Source organism: Trichoderma harzianum, assembly GCF_003025095.1.
Source record: "Trichoderma harzianum CBS 226.95 unplaced genomic scaffold M431scaffold_9, whole genome shotgun sequence".
Lineage (NCBI taxonomy): Eukaryota > Fungi > Ascomycota > Sordariomycetes > Hypocreales > Hypocreaceae > Trichoderma > Trichoderma harzianum.
The window spans coordinates 1171642-1194464 of NW_020209257.1; the positions used below are offsets into that span (position 1 = coordinate 1171642).

Consider the following 22823-nt stretch of genomic DNA (forward strand, 5'->3'; position numbering starts at 1 on the left):
CACATTCTGAACCAAAGCACGCGTCATTCATTTTCATTCTCAAAAAAAGTTCCTTCTCTCGTTTCACTCTCAAAAATCATTAATGCATATAACATCATATCCAGCAAAAAGGAAAAAAGACATCGTAGCAATCAAATTTCTCATCCCCCAACGTCTTCTATAATACAGCTAAACATCAAAAGAAAAAACGTAAAGCAAGATGAGATGAGCACAAAAAAAAAAGGCATTTCATTCGTTTCCAGTTCATGAGATGCCTCGAAAAGCAATCTAGCCGCCCCCATTCTTTAGATTCCGTATTCTTCATGCAAGGCCAATAATATAGCCAGCAACGTAGCAAAAAAAGACAGAAAGAAAAGAGGAGCAAAAAAGGATATATATAAAAAAAAGCAAAAACGTAACTCAAAAAGGGGAGCCCCTTATCAAAATGTACATCCTGACGAGAGCAAATTAAAATGAGACGTTGAAATTCAAAATGAAAAAAGCCCTCCAGGGTCTTTTTTCGTCAATGGATAAAAAAAAGAGGACAAACTGTGGCATTTCCATCTCTCCAAAGGCAGAGTCGTCCAAAGCATCAAATCATCAAATCGTTGCAGAATTAATCGTAAATGCAAAATGCTGGCCATCTACTAATGTGTCCCGTCATTTCGTCTTCAAGAAAAAAAAATTCTTTCGTCCTTTGTCGTCATCATTGCTTGCATCATCAAGAAAAACGCCAGCAAGTAGCACCAAGATTCTTCGCTTGAAAAAGAAAAGAAGTCTTAAAATCGTCCAGCCGGGTCGAGTTGAGCCGCTCCGTTGCCGGGTCTGATTACTTCACCAACGCCGTCTCGAACTTCTTTCGGCCCGCTAATCATCTGCCGAAGTCTCTGCGATCGTTTCTCGCGTCGTCTCTCGCTTATCTTTTGCGGAATATTTTGTATTTCTTCCAACTTGCTCCCAATGGAAAATCGCCGTGAACCCATCACACTGCCTCGGCTAATGCTTCGTCTTCGCCAGAACCGTTTGCGAGGTTCACCCACAATCGATCTTGGGTCTCTGCTCTGACTCTGTCGTCGTCTAATCGATTCAGCGCTGATTTTGCGGCGTACAATGCGCAGGTTGCCACTTGATGTCCGTTTGATTGTCCGGCGCTGGGGTCCATGCACGTCATCGACATGATATTCTTGTGATGGCAGAATTGAAAAAGTCTGCTTCACTTTTTGGCTAAAGCTCCTTGTTGGTCTTCGCGGGCGGTTGTCCACAGGGGGGTATCGATAGACTTCATCATCCCGTTCATAATCGTCCTCATCGTCGCTATATTCGTCCTCATCGGACCTAGGTTCAGAATCCTCATCGCTGATCCACTGGGGACGCCAAAACGGATGCAGCTTGTCCTCTTCCGTTGGCTGTTCATTGTCTCTGTATAGAGAGATGTCGCTGTCATCACGAGTTCTCCGTGACAAAGAAAAGGTCCTGGCAAGGAAGCCTGGCCCTCTCGAAGTTGACACGTAGTCGATGGAATGGCGCCGGCGGCTGAAAGCTCTCCTGACGATGGAGGGCCGTCGAGGAGGCTTCTCCTTCAAAGATTCAAAGTAGTTCCCTTGCAGAATAACTCGCTCAGCTGCAGGCGTCATACCCGATGGTGTGGCGGGAATGAAGTTGATTGCGGGAGGGTACCTCGGCGGTTGTGGTGGAGCTCGCGGGTTGCGCAGAGGTGAATCCACCTCGAGGGAAGAGAATCTCTTCTGGGGAGGAGTGACGGGAGCCTGGTCATACAAATGCGCCACCAATGATTTTGGAGGGCTGGAAACGCGCCTCACCAACGCTGCCTCTGACGGCCGGTTCGAATGATTAACCATAAGGACCGACGAATTTTGATGGGGGAACATTTGAACAGCGAGGGCTTCTACCAGCTCAGGGGCCGTTGCACACGTCTCCATGGACGCAACCGAGAAAGGCGTATTCCGCAATGGAATCTTCTTCACCGAAAGTACATCATCGTGCTGATCAATCCCAAGGGTATCAAACGGGTCCTCTCTTTCCAAGTCCTGCATCCCAGGGGATAAAGGAGATAGAGGGGACAGAGGGGACAGCGATGGCGTGCTGGGACAGATGATGTGCACTTCCTGGCTGCAATGGCGATTAAGTTGCTGTTCGATCTCGGCATTGTGTACCTTGACGCTGCTAGCAGTCATTGATCCGCGCCTAGAAGCGTTAAGTTGCTGTTCGATCTCGGCATTGTGTAGCTTGACGTTGCTAGCAGTTATTGATCCACGCCTAGAAGCGTTGCGACTAGTTGGAGCTGAGAGCGATGAAGACCGCTGCGGAATGATCGGAGGGAAATCAATCGTCCTTTCAGATCTATCGGATTCGGAATACGCTCGACTCCGACGAGCAGGGCGATCAAAGACGGGGCCAGAGTTTGCAGATGGCGATGGATCACGGGCAGGGGCGGATTTGACGCTTTTTGCCTTGTCTGAGTGCCTGCTAGATGCCGATCGAAGAGAAGGCTCCCTGCTCTTGGGACCCCTCGACGATCGTCGTTCAGGGACAATGACTACCGGGATACCACCACTCTTCCATATCTCCCTTCTCGCGGTTCTACTCGAGATGGACCTGTTTGTTGAGTGTGTGACGGTTGAGATGTAACTCTCGCGATCATAGGAATCCAGCTGACTTTGTGTAACCTTGGAAGGTTTAGGAGCCTCCTCTTCTTTCTCTTTCACGTCTTCCGTACGGGCTATTGAACCAGTGTCTACCTTGCTTTCAACAGCACCTCTCAAAGTGCTTTGCTTTCGCATGTGGCGCAGAGTTCTCTCCCTTTTCGGGGGGCCATCAACAAGAAAAACCTCGACCACAGTTGACTGGCTAGAGGTGCTTAATGGTCGCTCTCGCTTTGCCGTCGCCTCTACTTGCGGATGGACCAACTTGGCAGGCTTTCCATCATTGGGTCTCTTCGAAGACGAGACTACGGGTGCTGCCTCCTCGAGTTGCATGTTGCGTACAGCTTTCGTGGCATCGGCAGGCCCAACAGATACTTTGTCTTCAACGACAGGGTCATGATGCAAAATTGGCCGCGAGGCTCCCGAGGGTCGACGTCGATACTGGTTCTTCTGGGACATAACCGCATTCGAAGAGCGGGCATCCTGCGAATGCTCAGCTTCTGGGGCAGCGTCCCGTCTGTCGACAGATTCAGAAGCTTTAGGCTTCGCTTTTGGCGTAGAGTCGCCTTCTTCTCGCCTTCCATCTCCAGTCGGTGTTCTCTGTACTCTATCCGAAGGAGTTATTGGTCGCACCGCATCACGATTAGTGTTAATAGTGTTAGCAGCCGGAATGATGGTAGTATGCGAGGCCGCTGAAACCTTGCGAGGCCGAGGCCATTCGGCTGCTGTTTCGTCCTCCGAAGGCGTCACCTCCTCGCGGGCGGTGATGAAGGACTCGGCCCTTGACTCCGTGCCCATTGTGCTCCCCGAAGCCATGCGGTCCTTTATGCTAGGCCGCGGGTTCTTGGCGAGGCTTGCAGGATGCGGCGGGGTGACATCTGGGGTCGGGGGGCTGCGCTGGTCCGGAGGGGTGGCTGGCGGTCGAGTCGCGACGACATTCGGCAGCCTGACGCTACTTTCGGTGCTCGTCGGGCTCGATGCGGCGGCGGAGTGGCTGCTGGAGGATGCGTTTGATTGTGCGGGCGGAGTTGGAGGCAAATCAGGCCCAGTGTTTATTCTCCTGAGCTGGTGTTTTAAGGGCTGGGGATTCACGGTCGGGTGAGGCGTCGAGCTTCTGGGCACCGTCGCCGCGCTGGCTAGATTGGGTTTGCGCCTAGAGCCATCGTGCGGCTGATCGATGTGCGGCCGCGGCAGGACTCGGTGCTTCTTGAACTGGCGCGGCGCCGCAGCCTCAGGTACGGAGGTGGGATTCATCTGAGAAGGCGCCGCCATCGTGGCGATCGTAAAAACTGTTGCTGGGAGCTGCGAGCAAAAAAGGAAGCGCAGGCTGCCACTAGTAGTATATTTCACGGACTACGTGGCGGCGGCGTGGTTGAGACAGGGGCCGCTTTGCATGATGATGGACAAGTAGGTTGTGCTGGACCTGATCAGGCGATACAATTGGTGAGTCCAGCTAATCGAGATGAGGGCGCGGTGCGGTCGTGAATGGCCAGACGGACGAGCGAGGCGAGCAACAAGTCTGCTGGGTCCCAAAACAACGAGGGCCAATCTGAAACGAGAACAGCAAGCAAAGCAAAGTGTAAGCAAAGGAAACGGGCTGAGTTTGCGTCAACAGCCCAAGAAAAAAGAAAAAAAGACACACCCCGTCGTGCCGTACAGCTGGCCAACAAAGGGCCGGGCGCAGGTGCTGAGGCGACGGGTGAGACGCTGATGAGCTGATAATTGGACGCAGCAGCGGAAAGCGAGTGAGAAGCAAAAGAAGGGAATCTGGCGCTCAAAGAACGAAGCCCAGGACGATGAAAGGCGCAAAGCTGGAGAGGAAAGAAAAAAGCGGAAATAGAGCGACCAGGTGGTTGGTGAGACGCCTGGCAGTAGCAGCAGCAGCTGGGCCCCCCCCGTGGTCGCCAGCCTTGATTCAAGGCTCGTTCCGAAAAGAGAATCGCAAGGTTCACGATGCAGGGGGTGACACGGTGACGATGGACCGATGGCACATGGCGGAAGCGATTCGATTCGTCGAGGCGGGACGAAGCAGGAGGAAGGGAAAAGGAAGAGATGTGCCGTTGCCCACTCAGTCAGTACGTGCTGTACATACGGAGCAGAGCAGCGACGATGTGATTTGATGCGCTGCGATGCGATGCGATGTGAGGTGATGTGTAGGAGGCAGAATGAAACTGACTGGTCTGACTGGGGCGGGGCGACTATTGGATTGATTGGTAGTGGACAGTACAGTGGGCAGCAGGTACCTGATACCCGGCAGCATGTATGTACGTACAGCACTGTCGATGCAGATTGATGCAGATGCTGGGCAGAAAGCAGAATCACTCTCCGATGCTATGATGCAGCTTTAGCCGGATTGTTCTCGTAAATGACAGCTTAGTGGCCCTCTCAGCGCAAAGACAGCTCCATCTTTGACGGGAGGGATTATTCGATCAATCGCCACCTATTGACGACAGACCACGGCGCCACCAACTGCTAATGTTCAGCTAGCTGTGCCCGAGCCCTCGCTAGTGGGCTCCTCAGGCGCTACAGGCGCTGTGACAGGTCCAAGTTCCCTCAGGTACAAAGAACAGTTGAAGGTAATCATCGAAGCCATGGAACCTCAGTCTTTGAAACCTGAACGTTCTCATTATTATCAAAGAGGATATCAACAAGGAGAGCTCAGCTGGTTAATCATTCATGCTGCTCATATACACAAAACCGCAGAGATGGACGCAATTCCACCTCTCCACTACCCAGCTAAACCAACTTCGACATGTCTTGCATGTTAACATCAATTTCTTCAAACCACCAAACCAGGCAACGTTTCATAGCTGCCACCCCGTTCATGCAAAAAATGCATATGCAGAGGCTCTCTCGAAACAAGCATCATGTGCGCCCTCTTTCTTAACACAGATCCCCTCGCCAGATTCGACCGTCATGTGCCTGGCTGAAAAAAGAGGCATTTACCAGATACAGTGCCTGGTGCCACCATCCATCAACATCAAGCCTCTTTTCCACACCCGCGACGGCGCGGGCCTAGCACCATTTTGCATGTGCTCCTCTTGCAAGCCACACCAAGAAGGGCTAAAGAAAAAACTGCTCCATCGTTGGATGTGGTTGCTTGGTCTCCATTTTCCCCCTCTTTGGTTTAATCGTAAGGGTGAGGTCAAGAGATGCCCTGCCTGACACATGGCCATGAGTCTCAGATAACCCCATCATTCAGCATCTAAAATGAAACCAGAAAGCAATGTTGTCAATCACCAATATACGTACGTAATATACGAGGTGCTAATTATACCACGCCGTCCAGGGGATTCACGTCAATAGAGTAAGAAAAAAAGCTGGTGGCTGGGAGGCCACGCCGCTCTAACCTCATACTGTACTGTCCTGGTGTCGATGCCTCTGCCATGCAATTACAAAACTGGCACATCCGTACCAGAAAACATGTGCCAAATGCTCCGTCCGGAGTACAAACTCCTGGATTGATCCTTATCAGCTGTCCGACATCCCCAGCTTCCTCTCTTGGACCACGCAGGGGCCGACGCTGATGCAGGTTGCCCTTTTCTGACAAGTACCAACACCATCCCAAGTGTGAGTAGGATTGTCTAGTAGCTAAATACGGAGCATACCTAAGTGCAGTTTCGGCCGCTCATTTGTCCACAGTCTCTGATGAGGGAATGCTTGGTCACGAGGCACTTGTCGACGAATCTTGGCGTCTCCCACAGAGCACTCATAAAGTGCGTATAAGCACGTATTAGACAGCCAAGAGCAGCTCAAGTAAATTCAATTTTTTATATCCCCATGTTCTTCCTCATGAGATAGCTACCTAGCTATAAAAGTCATATCACCCAACAAATCCGCCATAATAGTCTTTTGTACACTCTTTGGTCATTATACTTTGAACAATTAGTTAATGTTGAACTGCTTGATCAGCTCCACCAGTTTGTTGCCCTCTGTCTTGTAGTCCACCAAAGAAGCACTCAAAACTTGGTATCGCACCCTAAAGCTTTTTGTCAGTCGCTGCCATTTGCTTCGTTTTGCTCGCTTTTAAAGAACTTACCTCTGCGTATCACCAAAATTATCCATCTTAGCTCTGCATCTGAATACAAGCTTCTTGCAATTCACCGCCTCGAACGCGGCCATGAACTTGGCATCGTCATTCTCCTTGAGCTCCGTGAGCTCGTTGGCAGACATGCCGACTACTATCCTGCCCGTATCGTCGAAGCAGCTCAGCCACTGGTGACTTGTGTGATCGGCGACATTGAGCTGCATGATGTAGCGGTAGTCTGGCTTGTCGTGTGATACATTGCACTTCTCACACTGCCATGTACCATCCGGCATGGGAGTAACCTTTTTGTTGCATCCTTGGTTAGAGCAAGCAGGATAGCAAAAGTTGTCTTGCTTGACGAATACAATCGTGGCTTTGATCGTGTAGTAAGCCTGGTCGTCCACACCAAGGTTCTCGTCTTTGACCTGGGAGATTGTCTTGATTTCCTCCTTCCGACCAGTCGCGCCAGCCACACCAGCCAGGTTCTGATGAGTCGCAAAAGTGTCTGTTCGGCCGGCTGAATCATACCAACCCTTGAGACGGTAGGCATCAGGAATATCAGGATCGACAGTCATGGTTCCCGACGAGAGAAGACTAAGGCTCTTGCCACCAAAGTCTGATACCTTGGTGCCCTTGAAAGCCACAACTGACTCTGGGTTGGCATCAAAGGCGCTTGCTGTCTTGCCCCAGATCGTGACGCGAACTGAATAGCCGGTATCGTCCACCAGCGTCAATTCACGCTTCTGGAAGGGTCGACCATCCTTCTTTGACGTAATCTCGCTGACTTCGGCAACCTCCTTCAACACACCAATGACATCAACAGTGCTGTCCTTTTCCACGCTTTGCAGCTCTTGGATGGTGCAGAAGTTGAACCGGAGTTGGGGTACGTTGGTCTGATCTTCTGCCTTTTCGATAACCGTTTCCCGCTCAAAGGCAAGCTCGTAGTCATTTGGCAAGTTGCTGAACTGCTTCTTGGCCAGAGAAACTCTGCAGGGGCTAGAAATGTAGTAGACGGAGCCTTCCTGAAGCATGTCATAAAAGGCATCGCACTGGTCGTTGAAGCCCGTAGCCTTGATCTCACCACTCTCGTCAAGGAGGTTGACGCTGAAAAGCTTTCCTTCTCCGGTCGGTTTGTGCCACGTCTTAATGTCTGACTTGAACGTTACACGGGCCTTGATTGTCCATTTGTTGGAAAAGGGCGAAAGGGCCTCGATGGGGTATATGTTGGCACCAGCGTGCGTGGCTGATCTTGATGGCATCGACTGCAGCTGTGGCTTGGTATCCATTTCTTCCTTTTTGGCTCCGTAAAAGTCGTTGCCAGCGATCGTCGTCTCGGCCGGTTTGGGATCGAGGACCACAGGATCACCAATCTTCTCGTGCACACCGAGATTCTCGATGACCTCGAGGTCCAGAATAACCAGGATGCTGTTGGCCATGTCAGTTATCTACTTAGAGATGTAACGTCTTGATATCTTCTTACTTCTTTCCCTTCAAGTTGTTAGGAGTGTACTGCTTAACTCGAGTTAGGCAGCCCCTCTCGAGCTTGTTGTCGTGAATGACATGATTTGCTTGGGTAGCAAGCATGGTCTGGACATAGTTGAGTCCATCACTCATGACCAATCGATATCTATCGCCACCTTGCCCTGACGGCGCCATCTGCTTGATCTGTAGGCACTGCATCACAGGCACAGGAAAGCGCTGTGCCGCCTGATCGGGGTCATTGAAGATGGCCCTGCACGTTTTGGGTCAGTCGGATATGAAGAATGAAGAATGGCCAGAGTAAAGCTCGGCAGGTTACTTACTCGATGCAGCCCTGCGATAATTCGGATTCGACGCCCATTTTGTGCTGTTGTGATGATTTTTTGTTCGTCTAACCGAGCTGTGATGTCTGCAGCTTTGCCTCACAAGCTCTGGGTTTCGTGCACTTTCGTCAAGGCTTCTGACAAACCCGCGACGCGTTCTCTTTACGCGTTGAGAGGCGAGTCATCACGTGATGGCGGGGTGAGCGGGGTGCCTGTACACTGTGAGAGGTACTCTCAGAAGCACCACACCATGAAGCAGACTCAACATTTTACCATAGCAGAGGGATGAATAAGATGAATAATGGTTTCTAATCTGGTAGATGTAATATTTCTTGTTAAAATACTTCACTGGTCTACAAATAAAATAGATGCGCTTTATCAAGCTTCCAGCCCAACACTTTGGGTGTACCATCTCAGAACCTTGCAGAAGAGCCACCGATCTAAGTGACCGAAATGACATTCATTGGGGATATTTCTATTCTGACAGTCTTTCCACTTATGAATAGTAAGAATCTCAAGATACTATAAAATATTCTCAAGGAGATAATTTTCAAATCAATATGTTGAGCGGTTGACTACAAGCGCCTGAGAACAAATATTCTCGCAAGTTTCCCATCCACAAGAAGCACAAAGGAAGGAGGTACTTGTTTCCCCCGCCAGTCACCATAATGCGCCCAGGTACCTTTTGTCCCGGGTACATATGGAGAGCCACTCCCTCTCTTCGTATTTTTCTACATGAAACCGCATGACGTTGAACTTAGCGCAAGACCCGTGCCATTCTCAGACAAACAACACGTCAGCAGCCATATTCAAGACTCTCTATCATCATTCAGCCTCATCCAGTCATATTACCATTCTCGTCGTGTCCTTTTGTCATTTGGGACATTCCGTATACGCGCGCCATCATAAGCCACACCCACCAGCAGCCATGACAGAGATAGATCTTGCGACAAAGGCGCCGGAGAGCGATGCGCAAGAAGATTCATCGATAAATGAGCCGACAGATGACAGCTCTCAGATGGGTGAACATGAGCACTGCGTAAAAGACAGACCTACTCGTACATGCGACCGCCTTCACATCTGCAAGCACCATCACTAACATCAAATCATAGCCGCCGGCCAGGGATCCACTGGCGAAATCATCAAACTCAACGACATCGATGTAGGTTAACCCGAGGATCAAGCTTCCGTAGATATACATCTAATGCAAGCTGATGGCAGGTGTACATATCGAAACCAGCCGACTATCCTCACACGCCTTCCCGCCTTCTCCTCCTTCTCACTGGCGGAACCGGCATCAAATCCGTAAATAACCAGATCCAAGCCGACATGTATGCCTCTGAAGGATTTCTTGTCCTCATGCCAGATATGTTTGGCGGCGAAACAGCTCCAGGAGGAAAAGGTAGCTCGTTCACAGATAACTCGACATCTCTTCTCGAGCAAGTCAAGTTAAAGGCCGTTGAGATTGCAAAGTCGTTTATGATCGATATGTGGCTGGCACGAATAACAGAGGCTAAAATCATGCCCATATTGCGCAAGGTGATTGAAGCGGCACACGAAGAATACCCCGATCCTATCAAGTATGGTGAAGGGATCTATGCTGTAGGGTACTGCGTTGGCGGTCGCTACGTGCTCCTTCTGGCCAAGGGATCTCATGAAGGTGGCAACGATGAAGAGGCTGTCATGGTGAAGGCTGGGCCGTATATCAAAGCTGGAGCTCTAGCTCATGCCGCATCAGTGACTCCAGACGATTTCAAGGATCTTCAAGCGCCGTTAAGTCTGGTGTGTGTTGAAGACGATGCCTTATTCCCGGATGAGGTGCGAAAGGTGGGAGAAGAGATCATGACGCAGGACAATTTGGAACATGAAGTTCAAGTATACCCCGGAGTGCCACACGGTAAGTTCTCAACTCATATGAAATGAGAGAAGCATTGTCTCATCAGTAGCAGGATTTGCTGTCACGGGTCAATACCAGGAATCAGCCATCATGGATGCCCAAGTTTTGGCATACGAGCAGATGCTAGCATGGGTGAAGGAGCATTGATATCACACTTACATTCAGTAACAGTATTGTAGTCTTATGATTGTGTTCCATTATTTGGTTTCATTCATTCCTACTTCAGCCCTAAATTTTTATACCTAAACAATGGTGCAGACGATTTTACCCGAATTCTTTGCATTCTCCATGTGCTCGTGCGCCTCTTGGATCTTGTCCCACGGCAGCACAGAGTCCAGGTAGATTTTGAGCTTGTGCGATTCAAAATCGGGCAGATATGTCTCCAGCCTGTCTCTCAGCCTGCCCTGGTACTCCACGTCGCGGCTTCGCAACGTGCTGCCCAAAACGCGAAGGCGTTTGTACAGAATCATGCTAATGTCCGCATCGGGGACTTTTCCTCCGCTCAGAGTGCCCAGGAGGAGCATGCTGCCGTCGAGCGCGGCCACGTCGAGGTTCTTCTGGAAGTAGTCTCCGCCGATGTAGTCGACAATGTAGTCGACGCCCTTGCCGCCTGTCTTGGCCTTGATCTCGCCGACCCAGTCCTGGGTCTTGTAGTTGAAGGCCGCGGTGGCGCCGAGCTCAGATGTGATGAACTTTGTTTTCTCGTCGCTGCCTGCTGTGGCATAAATCTCTGATGCGCCGGCGGCTTTGGCGAGCTGGATTCCGGCAATGGAAACGCCTGATGCGCCGGCGTGCCAGAGAATGCTCTTCCCTTCTACGAATCCGAGAACTAAGTGCAGTGCTTGAGTTGCCGTTATCCAGGCCTCGGGAACAGCGGCGCACTGCTCGTGCGTCAAGCCCTTTGGCTTGTGCAGCAGCATCTTTGTGTTGACGGCGATGTACTCGGCATAAGCGCCACCGTACGCAAGACCAAATACCTCATCGCCGACGTTGAAGCCGTTGTGGCTCTCTGATCCAAACGATTCAATGGTGCCGCTGAACTCGACGCCGAGAGTCTTGGGAGCACCCTGAGGGACGGGATAGAAGCCGCGGCGCTGGATAATGTCCATGCGGTTGATGCCAAAGGCGGCGATCTTGACGATGGCCTGGCCCGGTGAGGGGACGGGCTTGGGGGTTTCAGCGTTGATGAAGAGGGCGTCTCTCTCGCCTTTCCCGCCCTTGATGTCTATTGCGCATGTGTTAGTTGCTGTATGTCTATGTTGTTTCGGATGGCTTGATGGCGCCTGTAAGACGGCGTACCAACTGCACGCATTGTGGCGGCCATTTGTTTCCTAGTATTGCAAGTTTTGTTGGATTGACAGAGCAAAAGCCGAATTACTGTAATGGGTATCTACTGCAAAACTATCTCGATTCAATTCACGAACACAGTTCCTTCTATGACTCCATCTTTAAGTGAAAAAATATTGCGTCACAAACCCACCTATTCAGCACTCACTGTGCCTAGGCAAATAGGCAAATCAATTAGTAATGCAGTGAGGAGTCGGAGGGCAAACGAAGTCCCGGCAGCTCCTCTTTGTGCGGGCCATTTTTTGCCGAATGCCGACGAAAGGGCTCGAAATACCTGCCATTGCCTGTTGAATCTTGAAGCAAACTCTGAGGTTGAAGCAATTCAGACTCTGGTTTCTAATGGGATTGCATAGGTAAGATACGAATTGTTTGGATTACGATAGCATACATGTACATGTAAGCTTGTGCTACTTTTGCCGAGGTTGTGTCTGTTGCTGGCTGAGTCAGTCAGTCAGACTGCCTTTGGCAACAACAGCATGTTCCGGTTTAATGTTTCAATGCAACTGCTAATTGACTAAGAAGTGTTCCTTATATTAAACGGCATCTTGTACAATACTACTCTCACCGCCCGGCTGCTATTTATTTTGTCTTTGAAAGCGGCTATTAGCGTGCTGTGCAAATTAAATGAATATTGGACGGTTTCAATGCATGTTATCGCCGACATCCCATCCGATAGTTTCAATAATACCTAGTAACATTGGCAGAGTAAGCATGTGTCGATATCAGACATTAGACTGAGCCAGCATGACATTGAACCGAAACACGGCAGCCGCCATTGTCATATTTCACAAGTGATGAGGAGATCCAAAACATGCGTCGCTCCCATAATCTCTTGGTGAGGTGAGCCATCAAAACAATTCAACTTGTATGTACTCGTATTGTTAGTTGATACCCCAGTTCTTGTCTCAAAACTTGTGAGACATTGTAGTCTCGAGTGGTTTTGGTTTTGCGACAGACTTGACGTTGCCTGAGGGATTTAGACGGTTGTTGCCGCGGCCCTCGGACACGACATTGGCCCCATTCAGAAGTCACAATAGGCTTTCGTGCCGTGCTTTTACATTTGGTGGCAAAAATTGAGATTGCTGCCGTCGACTCGTTCTCTAATTGAAGTGCTACTGATATGAGAGCATGATAACACGGCTTCTGTCGACATTACTGTAAAACATTGATGCATCGCACAGCCACCCAACTAACGCCAATCTAGGCGCGGACACCTGCATCTTATCGGAGAGCCAAGCTCCTAGCTCAATTTCAACCGACGGAGCACATACAGTAGACTGGCTATCTTCCCGAAACAGCGGCAGCATTTGATAGCATCAAGTGGAAATTAGCAGATGCAACACCAGCCCGTTGGAAGCGCCATGTACGAGTATGAAAGGCGCCGGTGTGGACTCGGGGCAATGAGACAAAATGTAGGGCAGCTCCGTATCAAAAGGTTCTTGTTATGATTGTGACTGATGCTAGTTCACAGTCTGCTGCGAGACAGCGCGGAAGAGCCGATTTGCCGAACTTGGCTTGACAGTCAAGCTTTTGGGGGCGCTTGGTTGTCTATCCACTTTGGTGTCGGTCGGTAATTGCTCATGTTTAATGGCCTTTGATGTGACTCCATACAGTGCCTATTGCATACGAGATACGAGGACCATGTTTCTATCAACAATCGTTGTTCGAATCTAAAGCCCATCTTGGATAAAGATGTTGCGATATTGTAGCTACAAGTACGAAGATTTGATACTCTGTACGAGTGTATCGTATCGTATCCACCGATACTTTGTATATCCGATGAACGGAGTCATGTCAACGCTCGTATATAATTATAGAAATGGAAGTGGAAGCCAAAGATGGTAGTCTATGCGCCAGTCGATAAGGACTGAAGATCCCTCGCAACTCGGTCCCCGACGACTCCGGTGATCGCCGCCCAGACATGCTTTTTCGAAGCATATCCTCGTACTAGAAGCATCAGCAGAAGGAAAAAGAAAAGAGCGGTCGATCAGGATCGCTGGCTGAAATCGAGATGGATCAGGGGCCGCGTCGATGATCGTTGCCCAGAGAGAGAGAAAGAGCCGAACAACAACAACAAACGGAACAACCGCCTTGCAGCAGGAATACGCCCGTCAACGAGACGGTGAGACCTCGTAAACACCGAATAGACGTACGATACGGGCACGGCAACAACAATAACGCTGGCCTTCCCCCCCTTGCCTTGCCTGCGCGCACAAGACATGCATGAGAGACGGTCTCTCCCCTATTTCCTGTCGCAAGCGAAGACAAGCCATGCAAGAGAAAAACCGGATGAGTGGCCAGCATCCTGGAAGGGGAGTGGATAAGCGGGAAATGAGCGGAGGGTCGTTCGGCGTCGGCGCGACAAGATTCAGTGAGATGGTTCGCTGGACCTTGCAGTGGCCTGGCTCACCGACGGAGCACAGCACAGCACCAGCAGCACAGGGCATGTCACCTAGCGGCGGTGCTACTGCTAAGTGCTGGCACTACAGCACAGGTGCGGTACTGCTAGTTCTGGTTAACGGCACGCACAAAGATCAAATTGATTGATGCCTGAGAGCTACTGTAGTCAGTGGCGATATCTTGTATTGACAGTACCTGTACCTTGTTATTAGCTGTGGTCCCTCCGAAGCCGCCAGAGTCACAGATTGAAAACATCCTTCAATGCCGACGGAGGTGATCCATCAACTGCGAAAAAGAAAGAAAAAAAAGCGGAACCCGGGCTCGCTCCCCGTCCAATTGGCATCTGTCGCTTGCACCTCGAGACACGTGATTCACCTTGGTTCCTCCATGTTTAGAAAGGAAAGCCGTGGTGCTGCTTGCTGGTACGAGTAAAGTAACGCCTCCACGCCCACACATAAACGAGGCCCCCGTAATAATAATCAGTCCGCATTGACGGTGGAAATTTTTCAAGACCTGCTTTGATAGGCGGGCGAGCCCAGATTGGAGGAGCTGGAATAGGCAAGCAAGAAAGCGGGCGTGGATGCGAGAGATGCGCACCCTTGCATGAGCAACAAGCAGCAGCATTCAGAATCCTCCTTTTTTTTGGTCCTTCTTGTTCCATGGATCCTGATATGATACGAATTGATACCTGTACAGTAACATGGCGCTTTGATTCCCGTCGTACTACTGTAGCTGTACGATCCCGCTTCTCGAACGTTCATGGCTAGCACCAAATGCCCATTGATCTCACGCCTTTCCCGGGCTAGATTGAATGGCGGTTCGAAAGCCAGCTGGGAACGATGCCGTCGTGCTTCCTGTTGCCGCTGGCCCACGGCGAATAACGAGCTGGCCCAGGGGATGAAGCTGACAAAAACGTTTTGGTTCCTGCATTAGCGCCAACGCGCCCAGGGCCACTAAAAAAGGCTGATCAGATGGGATGGATGGGTGGAAGGGGAGCAATTGGGGGGTCACGCCCTAACAGGGAAAAAACGCAGAAGCTAGCGGGCTGCTAGAGGCAATAGTTGGCCAGCAATATCGCGAGTTGCAGCAGCAATTAATTTCGTGCCCGTCCATGATTCATCGCTGTGATCAGCGGGTTCGCGAGAGACGGCAAAGGCATGGGGAAGAATAAGGGGCCGCTTGGAACCGGATCATCAGTGCCCATCCAGCCCTGTCCAGCTGTTTAGCATAGAAGAGGATGCGAAACGCGGGTACATGAACGGAGCAAGACGGGGAGACTTGGGTCTTGGGGTTGCTCGAAACGGGCCTGTGTGGTCGATCAATAGAAGCTTACTTGAGCCTGTGCTCCTCTTTCTATTATGGATCAATTGATGTGTGTATCGTATGCCCTGGTAGTAGACCAACATGAATGCCACGGTTACATGCTACATCCAGTACTACGTCCACTAAATTAGATTAATATTGACCTGTATTATTGGGTGTTTTTTTGGGTAGGTGTGCTTGTCCAAAATTACCACATGAGAGAGATATGGACAAGATAGGTAGATACGAACTACTAACCTGGTAGTACTAGTATTTTATGGTGCGGGATAATAATTGCTGCCAACAAAGTGCCCGGAATCCGAATGATAAGCACATCAACATTGGATGGTACCGTAATCTAATCTACATGTACCTGTTCTACATGTACCAAACACCCCGAAAGGCGTCAATGCAATTTGGACTTCGTATCAATACTCGTACTCATCAAGTAACTCTCCCACCGTCCCTTGCTTTACTGTATCCCAGAGTAATGCTTCGTATATCCAGCACTTGATTCGACAGATTAAAATAAACACGGCAGCAAGGCGCCACCACGCGTCCCTTTGATTGTGTGGCTTTTTGGCGTCTGGAGCTAGGCCAAAGTCACTCCATCTCGTGCCCACCCCTGCATCTCGCTCAGACCCATCCCATGATCCATAATCCATGATCCTTGCTTGACCTGCTTCTGCGCTGCTTGTTTGTCTTGCCTCTGCAGCTGGAGCCCCCGAGAAAAGGCCCAATCTTGGCTTTTGCCCCCCCCCCATCACAGGCCCACCCACTTTCTCCCTTGGAGCTGCACCCCCCCTGGCAACTTCCCCTGGCCTGGTTGTTTTTTTTTCTCTCTCGTGCGCTCTACTATGACTCCGCTGGTGCTTCTGCCCACAAACATTGGTTATAAAGCTCGACTCCTCCAGAGCCCATCTGGGTCTTGATCTTTTTCCTTCCTTCACCACACACTCACGCTCGCTAAGCACCTGCAAAACTTACCTTGACACTTTTGTCAATTTCACTCTTTAACCAACAATCGCATCAATAATCTTAATCAAGCTCCCTCGAGTTTAATTCCTAATACCGACAAAATGAAGTTCACCGCTGCTGTCGCTCTCGCCGCCGTTGGCGTTTCTGCCGTCTACGTTCCTCCTAGCAACGTCACCGTTGTTACCGATGTCGTTGACCAATACGTCACCTACTGCCCCTACGCTACCCAGATCACCCACGGCAGCAAGACCTACACCGTCACCGAGGTACTTTCGAATCTGAATATCTGGATATGAAGCGAGAGAGCCACGCGAACTAACAAGATGCGCCTTACTAGCCCACCACTCTGACCATCACCGACTGCCCCTGCACCATCACCCGCCCCGTTACCGTCACCAGCAGCGTTGTCTGCAACACCTGGTAAGTCGATCTTGAGATCTCTCCAATGTGATCAAAACCATCTGGTACATCTTCAACTAACACGGAATCCTAACAGCGGTAACGCCGCCCCTACTGGTGCTCCCTCCGGTGGCAACGGCGGTGGTTACACTCCCCCTGCCTTCACCAACTCCACCATCACCACTCCCACCCAGGCCCCTCCCGCCAGCGGCCCTGCCAGCACTGGTGGTGTTGTTCCTTCTGCTCCTCCCGCCGTCCCCACTGGCGGTGCCAGCAAGGCCGTCCTCTCCGGCGCCGGCCTTGCCGGTATCGTCGGTCTGGCCGCCTTCGTCCTGTAAATCTTGTAAATTTCGACACCTCGCCAATTTACCGGCTACGATTTCTTGGTTCTACGATTCTTGGAAGTCGTCGGTTCGGCCTCCGTTCATGATTTTGATATAAAGGGGGAAAAACACAAAGTGTTGGGGTTTATTATTGGTTTACGTTGACGGAATACCTTAAGGGAGTGATTATTTTTTGGGATGTATAGAGAAGGGTTCTCTTGGGTTAACGGGACATGCAAGCTCGGTGTTCAAGGGAACTCGATTTTTTTGATCGCCCACGGAAAGATGCGCTACATATCAAACTGTGTGCGGTCGTTTCTCGGGGCTGGAATATAATGTGTCATTTTCTCCAGCAAATAGGATGGGTCTGCCATTACCTCTCTCGCGTCTTTCACCCTATTGACAAGAAACTATAAAGAAAAGGACGCTTTTCCCGCCTCGAAAAACATCGATTCCAATTTCTTTTGTCAGAATATTTCTTCGTTCCTTTCGCTGCGATGGACGCTTCTACACATCGCGCAAGGCCCCTTTTTTCACATACATAAGCTGGGCGTGTTTATGGCCTCTTGTCAATATTTTTTATATATAAAGTTTGGCAAGCCTAAGCTATCCTATCAACTGGTAATTTGGGCGAGCACAAAAGTATATACTGAGAGGGCAGTTTTGGCCCAGCAACACAAAAAATCAAATTCAGCACTGCTTCCCCTCGTCGATGTGTAAATGTGAAAGTGAAGTCTGGCCAAGCAAGCGCTGCGTTCTGGACTTGAGTGTAATTTCCGATGTGATGTGATGAATAGCCGCCGGTTTTGCCTGCATATACTCGTACTATTACAAGCAACCTTGCAGCCGATTGCTGTTTTCCCTTTTCTGTCGACTCACCGTTCTTTGACAGGCGGAGAGTACTTGGGCATGGATGTCACTTATTTTGTCAATGTCCGTTCATTGAGGTCGAGACCAAGGTGGCTTCGGGCCGTCCCTGGAGTTAAGCCCTTTGGTGCTTGCTAGGGATTACGGACTAACACAGGCCTTGCATGATCCTACCAGGAGAGCAATTGGCAGTAACATAGTAATAGACATTTAGCCTATAATGTGTTGTATTTGGCATTGTCTATGTCAGACGGACTGTCCAACTTGAGGTAGTAAATTGAGATATATAATCGAGAGTAAACACACTTTGATTGGGCTGGGCATATGGACGGTGGCGTGTTTGCGGCTTGCCAATGCTTGGAGCGTGATTGGGCATGATTATCTGGAGAAGATAAAAGGTTATTTATTTGCCGGGCCACATGGGGGCGAAGTCGGGGACAAAGATGCTGACACCGTAGGCAATATACGCATTATTAATGCTTCACATAACAATGAATAGCCGGAAGAATTGACTGAGAGTGTTACTGTGTTGAAGAACTGAGTAGTTTGAGGACTGTTTGACACTCTTCACTGCGAGTGTTATACACTGTCAAATGACTTCTATTCGCTTTACCCTAACATCCATCAGCCTTGTCTACATGCATTCTGTTGGTGATGCGTGTTGGCCATCTAACTTGGTATTGGTTTAGACACTTGCGCTTCTACTGCCAATCGTCTGACACACCCACCTACAAACAGCAATGATGTCAACTTTTGCATCTGTCTGGAACATGCTGATGGCGATAGCGGACTCCCATTGCCGAGCTCTACCGACAAAGATGCTCAGCAGCGCTATCGATAGCTCACCACCAAAAGGCGGGGCAAATCCGGGGCCCCAGCTCCTGCCTTCTCTACGCTAACCAGCGGATTAACGGAGCTGCAGCACGGCAACAAGCTCCACCGTGGCTTCCGCTGTTACAATTGCCTGCCGCGTCTTCTGGACGCCTCATCGGCCGTTGGCACCTTCCCCCACGACTCGCCTCACCATCGAACCTCATCTGCTTTAGTCATCAGGCTAATGAGGTAATGAAGCTGGATTACCGAGGATAAGTCGATTGTGCTGAATCCTATTTATATCTGGCCTGAGAAGCAATTGATCTGGCAGAATCTGATCTGTGACCGCAACTCTGGAAGTTTGCTCGCACTCTGTCTGGCGTCTTCTACGCGTCTCCTTCATTTATACCAAATCGCCATCAACTCCAATCGTGTCCTCCCCCCATATCTCACAATGTCTGGCAAAGACAGTCATGTCCAGGATGATATCCTGCGGCACAGCCTAGAGAACCCTGAGGAGTTCTGGGCAAACCAGGCTGAGCATCTCTACTGGCACAAGAAGCCCAGCTCAACACTAAAGCTTACAGCCAAGAAGCTCAAGAGCGGCATTGAGCACGACAGCTGGGAGTGGTTTCCCGGCGGCGAGATTTCCACCTGCTACAACTGCGTGGACCGTCATGTAGAGGCTGGACACGGCGATGAGGTTGCCATCTACTTTGACAGCCCAGTCACCCAGGTCAAGCAGAAGTACACATATCGTCAGCTGCTGGAGGAGGTTGAGGTCTTTGCGGGAGCTCTGAGAGAAGATGGCGTGCGCAAAGGGGATGTGGTGATGCTTTACAGTAAGTTGCTTCGTATAAGTCTATTCACTCTCTCATTCACCTCACTTATTATACCTAAACGATTTCCTTGTTGCTAACGTTGATGAACAACAGTGCCCATGATTCCCGCTGCTCTGATCGGCATCCTGGCCGTGAACCGCCTCGGTGCCATCCACTCCATCGTCTTCGGCGGCTTTGCCCCCAATGCCCTCGCTCAGCGTATCGACTCATGCAAGCCCGTGGCCCTCTTGACGGCGTCATGTGGCATTGACGGCAACAAGCCTCCTATCCCATATCGCCCGCTCGTCGAGGAGGCCTTCAAGCTAGCCACTCACAAGCCGCGCCGGACCTTCATTTGGCAGCGTGAGCAGGTCCCCTGGGCACCCACAGACCGCAGCGCGGGCCAGGCATCCTGGCAGAAAGTCATGAACAGCGCACGTTCAAGAGGCATCAAGGCCGAGTGTGTCCCCGTAAAGAGTGCCGATCCAGTCTACATTATCCACACATCCGGCACAACAGGCACGCCCAAGGGAGTCTTGCGAGACGCTGGAGGCCATGCCGTTGGTTTACACCTCTCGATTAGCTACTTGTTCAATATCCACGGGCCGGGCGACGTTGTCTTCACGGCGTCGGATATCGGCTGGGTTGTTGGACACTCATACATAGTCTACGCACCGCTGCTGGCTGGCGCTTCTACTATCATTTATGAAGGCAAGCCAATTGGAACACCAGACGCTTCGGCCTTCTGGCGCATTGTCGAAGAATACAAGGTTAACACCATGTTCACTGCCCCAACGGCTCTGCGCGCCATCAAGCGCGATGATCCTGATAACAAGTTTCTGGCCAAGGTTGGCGAGCGGGGTGGCCTCCGCACACTCAACGCCCTGTTCCTGGCCGGAGAACGTTCAGAGCCAAGCATCATATCCATGTATCAGGAGCTCCTAGACAAGTATGCTGCGCCATCTGCGCATGTCATCGATAACTGGTGGTCCACGGAGACTGGCTCTCCCATGACGGGCCGTGCTCTCGTCCCCCATGCGGGTCGTGACCGCAAGGCCAAGACTCGTCATGATCCTCCTCGCCTCAAACCTGGCAGTGCTGGCAAAGCCATGCCTGGCTTTGACATCCGCGTTGTGGACGATGAGGGCCGCGAGGTCGACAGAGGCACCATGGGCAACATTGTGTTGGGGATGCCATTGGCGCCGACTGGGTTCCGCACTCTATGGGACGACGAGGAGAGATTTTACAAGGGATACTTGAAGAGATTCCAAGGAAAGTGGCTTGATACTGGAGACTCGGGTTGGATTGATGCCGAGGGCTATGTGCATGTCATGAGCAGGAACGACGATGTGCTGAATGTGAGCGCACATCGGTTATCAAGCGGTAAGTTTTCCATTTTTTGCGCCATCCCTATATCTTGCTCTTTCTTGGCCGTTGCAGGGCTGCAGGTAGCAATTGCAACCGTGCGTTTATACTCTAGAAACAGTCCAGCTAACAAGGCCTAGGTGGTATTGAACAAGCTGTGACTTCGCACCCTCTCGTTGCCGAAGCCTGCATCGTGGGTGTCCCTGACGCCGTAAAGGGCCAGCTGCCTTTCGCTTTCATCACTCTCTCTACCCCATCTCACCCAACAGCTGCAGTCCCTGACGAGAAGCTGGCTGCTGAGATTCAGGCCCTTGTACGGAAGCAAGTAGGCGCCATCGCCTCACTTGGCGGTATCATTCAGGGCAAAGGCATGATCCCCAAGACACGCTCCGGCAAGACTCTGAGGCGAGTATTGAGGGAGCTACTGGAGAATGCTGCCAAGGGCGAGTTTGACAAAGAAGTTGCGGTGCCGAGCACTGTGGAAGACGCGGCGGTTGTGGATGTGGCCAGGCGTAAAGTAAAGGAGTATTTTGATACTGTGGGTGAGAAACACGCCGCTATCGAGGAAGGCATAAAGGCAAAGCTGTAATGAGCGTGGCATATGACAGTTTTGGATTATTGTTTGAAAGTCGCGTCGGATTTAAGATTGACAACATGATCAATCGGGCTATGATATGAAACAACTACCTACCAACTGCGATGGAGGTATCTACTCTAGGTATGCAGTAACAAATAACACTGCTGGATATAGGTATATTTTGATTTACCTCATTTCAACGAGTCTTTTCAATGGAAGAAATGTCCCGAATTAACAACCCTGTGATTGAAGAGCAAATTACCCTATACTTTCCTCCGCCGAATTTTCAAACGACAGCTATTTCATGATCTCCCATGAATAAATTCCCTTCCTCTTGCACATCTCCATTTCCTCACTTGAATTCTCAGCTAGAGAACATGTCGCCATTCAGCTCTTTTTTCCCCCTTCCTCGGCACAAACTCCGATCATCATCAAATGTTCGCGATATTCATTCCACCCCGCTCTCGTATCCCCCCAAACTCGAAACAGACTTGCAACGTCGCCTTGTCCTACATTGCGAAGAAAAATCGCCACCCCGGAGAGGCCCAGTGACACGGGGAGATTTTTTTTTGTCGGGTGGAAGATGACATGCTTTTTCTTCTTCTTCTTTTACTTTATGGTGTATGTTTGTGTTGCCGGGGGGGTTGTTTGTAGCTGTTCTGATCTTTGTGGTAGCTCACTTCTACATTCATTTAATTAAATGATTGATTGATTGTCGATTATTTGTTGATTTAATTTTGTGATGTGATCTTGGTGGATTTGTTACATTGAGGCGCGTCGAGGAGGCGGGAGATGAGTTGTACAGCGGAGGTGGGACACGGGATAGGATGGATAGGGAGAAGGGGGGGGGGGGGGGGGGGATTTATTCTGTGAGGGTCTCATCAAGGGGAAGAATGGCTTGAGATTTTGTATTATTTGTTCTGTTCAATATGAGGAAGTAGATGTTCACTGTGAATGGGTTTGGACGAGAGACTGTTGTTGGGTGAGTTGTTGTTGCTTGAAACTTGGAAAGACATGTGGCGAGAGTGTGCCTATGACGGTGTATCCGATGGCTTCGAGATCCCCGAAGCGCGAAAATCAGGAAATTCAAGGAGATCTCTCGTCGTTGTGCTAAAAGAGGCCGTCTGGTGCGAGTATTGCTCGTGCGAATGCAAACACAAGCCGCCACAACCCGGAAAGATATAGATATCCATATCCAGTGTCTGTGTAAGGAGGGAACATCCCTTGTAAGCCCGGGACAGGCCCTAAAGTCAGTTAGATCGC

The 22823-nt window shown here is 50.4% G+C and overlaps 6 protein-coding genes across 6 annotated transcripts; 3 read left to right on the plus strand and 3 right to left on the minus strand.

Annotated features, from left to right (window-relative positions):
* Positions 1 to 758: 758 nt before the first annotated feature.
* M431DRAFT_90654 (hypothetical protein) lies at positions 759 to 3914 on the minus strand (the record flags this gene model as incomplete). The annotated part of the gene is made up of 2 exons (XM_024924173.1): positions 759 to 2153; positions 2232 to 3914. 2 exons carry the CDS (start codon positions 3912 to 3914, stop codon positions 759 to 761), a joined length of 3078 nt encoding a protein of 1025 aa, XP_024772582.1.
* A 2613-nt stretch (positions 3915 to 6527) lies between these two features.
* On the minus strand, positions 6528 to 8509 carry M431DRAFT_89629 (hypothetical protein; the record flags this gene model as incomplete). Its single annotated transcript, XM_024924041.1, has 4 exons — positions 6528 to 6621; positions 6682 to 8094; positions 8150 to 8401; positions 8472 to 8509. 4 exons carry the CDS (start codon positions 8507 to 8509, stop codon positions 6528 to 6530), a joined length of 1797 nt encoding a protein of 598 aa, XP_024772583.1.
* Positions 8510 to 9399: 890 nt separating this feature from the next.
* On the plus strand, positions 9400 to 10563 carry M431DRAFT_557473 (hypothetical protein; the record flags this gene model as incomplete). Its single annotated transcript, XM_024921475.1, has 4 exons — positions 9400 to 9529; positions 9584 to 9633; positions 9693 to 10368; positions 10421 to 10563. The coding sequence occupies 4 exons, from the start codon at positions 9400 to 9402 to the stop codon at positions 10513 to 10515; spliced, it is 951 nt and encodes a 316-aa protein (XP_024772584.1). The 3' UTR covers positions 10516 to 10563.
* Positions 10564 to 10610: 47 nt separating this feature from the next.
* M431DRAFT_497223 (hypothetical protein) lies at positions 10611 to 11692 on the minus strand (the record flags this gene model as incomplete). Its single annotated transcript, XM_024917570.1, has 2 exons — positions 10611 to 11593; positions 11668 to 11692. The coding sequence occupies 2 exons, from the start codon at positions 11690 to 11692 to the stop codon at positions 10611 to 10613; spliced, it is 1008 nt and encodes a 335-aa protein (XP_024772585.1).
* A 4494-nt stretch (positions 11693 to 16186) lies between these two features.
* On the plus strand, positions 16187 to 17443 carry M431DRAFT_510175 (hypothetical protein). Its single transcript, XM_024919419.1, has 3 exons — positions 16187 to 16661; positions 16733 to 16815; positions 16892 to 17443. Exons 1-3 carry the CDS (start codon positions 16497 to 16499, stop codon positions 17130 to 17132), a joined length of 489 nt encoding a protein of 162 aa, XP_024772586.1. The 5' UTR covers positions 16187 to 16496; the 3' UTR covers positions 17133 to 17443.
* Positions 17444 to 19251: 1808 nt separating this feature from the next.
* On the plus strand, positions 19252 to 21572 carry M431DRAFT_7399 (hypothetical protein; the record flags this gene model as incomplete). The annotated part of the gene is made up of 3 exons (XM_024922177.1): positions 19252 to 19639; positions 19733 to 21001; positions 21124 to 21572. The coding sequence occupies 3 exons, from the start codon at positions 19252 to 19254 to the stop codon at positions 21570 to 21572; spliced, it is 2106 nt and encodes a 701-aa protein (XP_024772587.1).
* Between the last annotated feature and the right edge of the window lie 1251 nt (positions 21573 to 22823).

Excerpts from the sequence above, each read along its gene's own strand:
- M431DRAFT_510175 (XM_024919419.1), top strand. The coding sequence starts at position 16,497 with ATGAAGTTCACCGCTGCTGTCGCTCTCGCCGCCGTTGGCGTTTCTGCC. Across the intron at positions 16,662-16,732 it reads AGACCTACACCGTCACCGAG|CCCACCACTCTGACCATCAC; the intron begins GTACTTTCGAAT and ends GCGCCTTACTAG. Across the intron at positions 16,816-16,891 it reads AGCGTTGTCTGCAACACCTG|CGGTAACGCCGCCCCTACTG; the intron begins GTAAGTCGATCT and ends GAATCCTAACAG.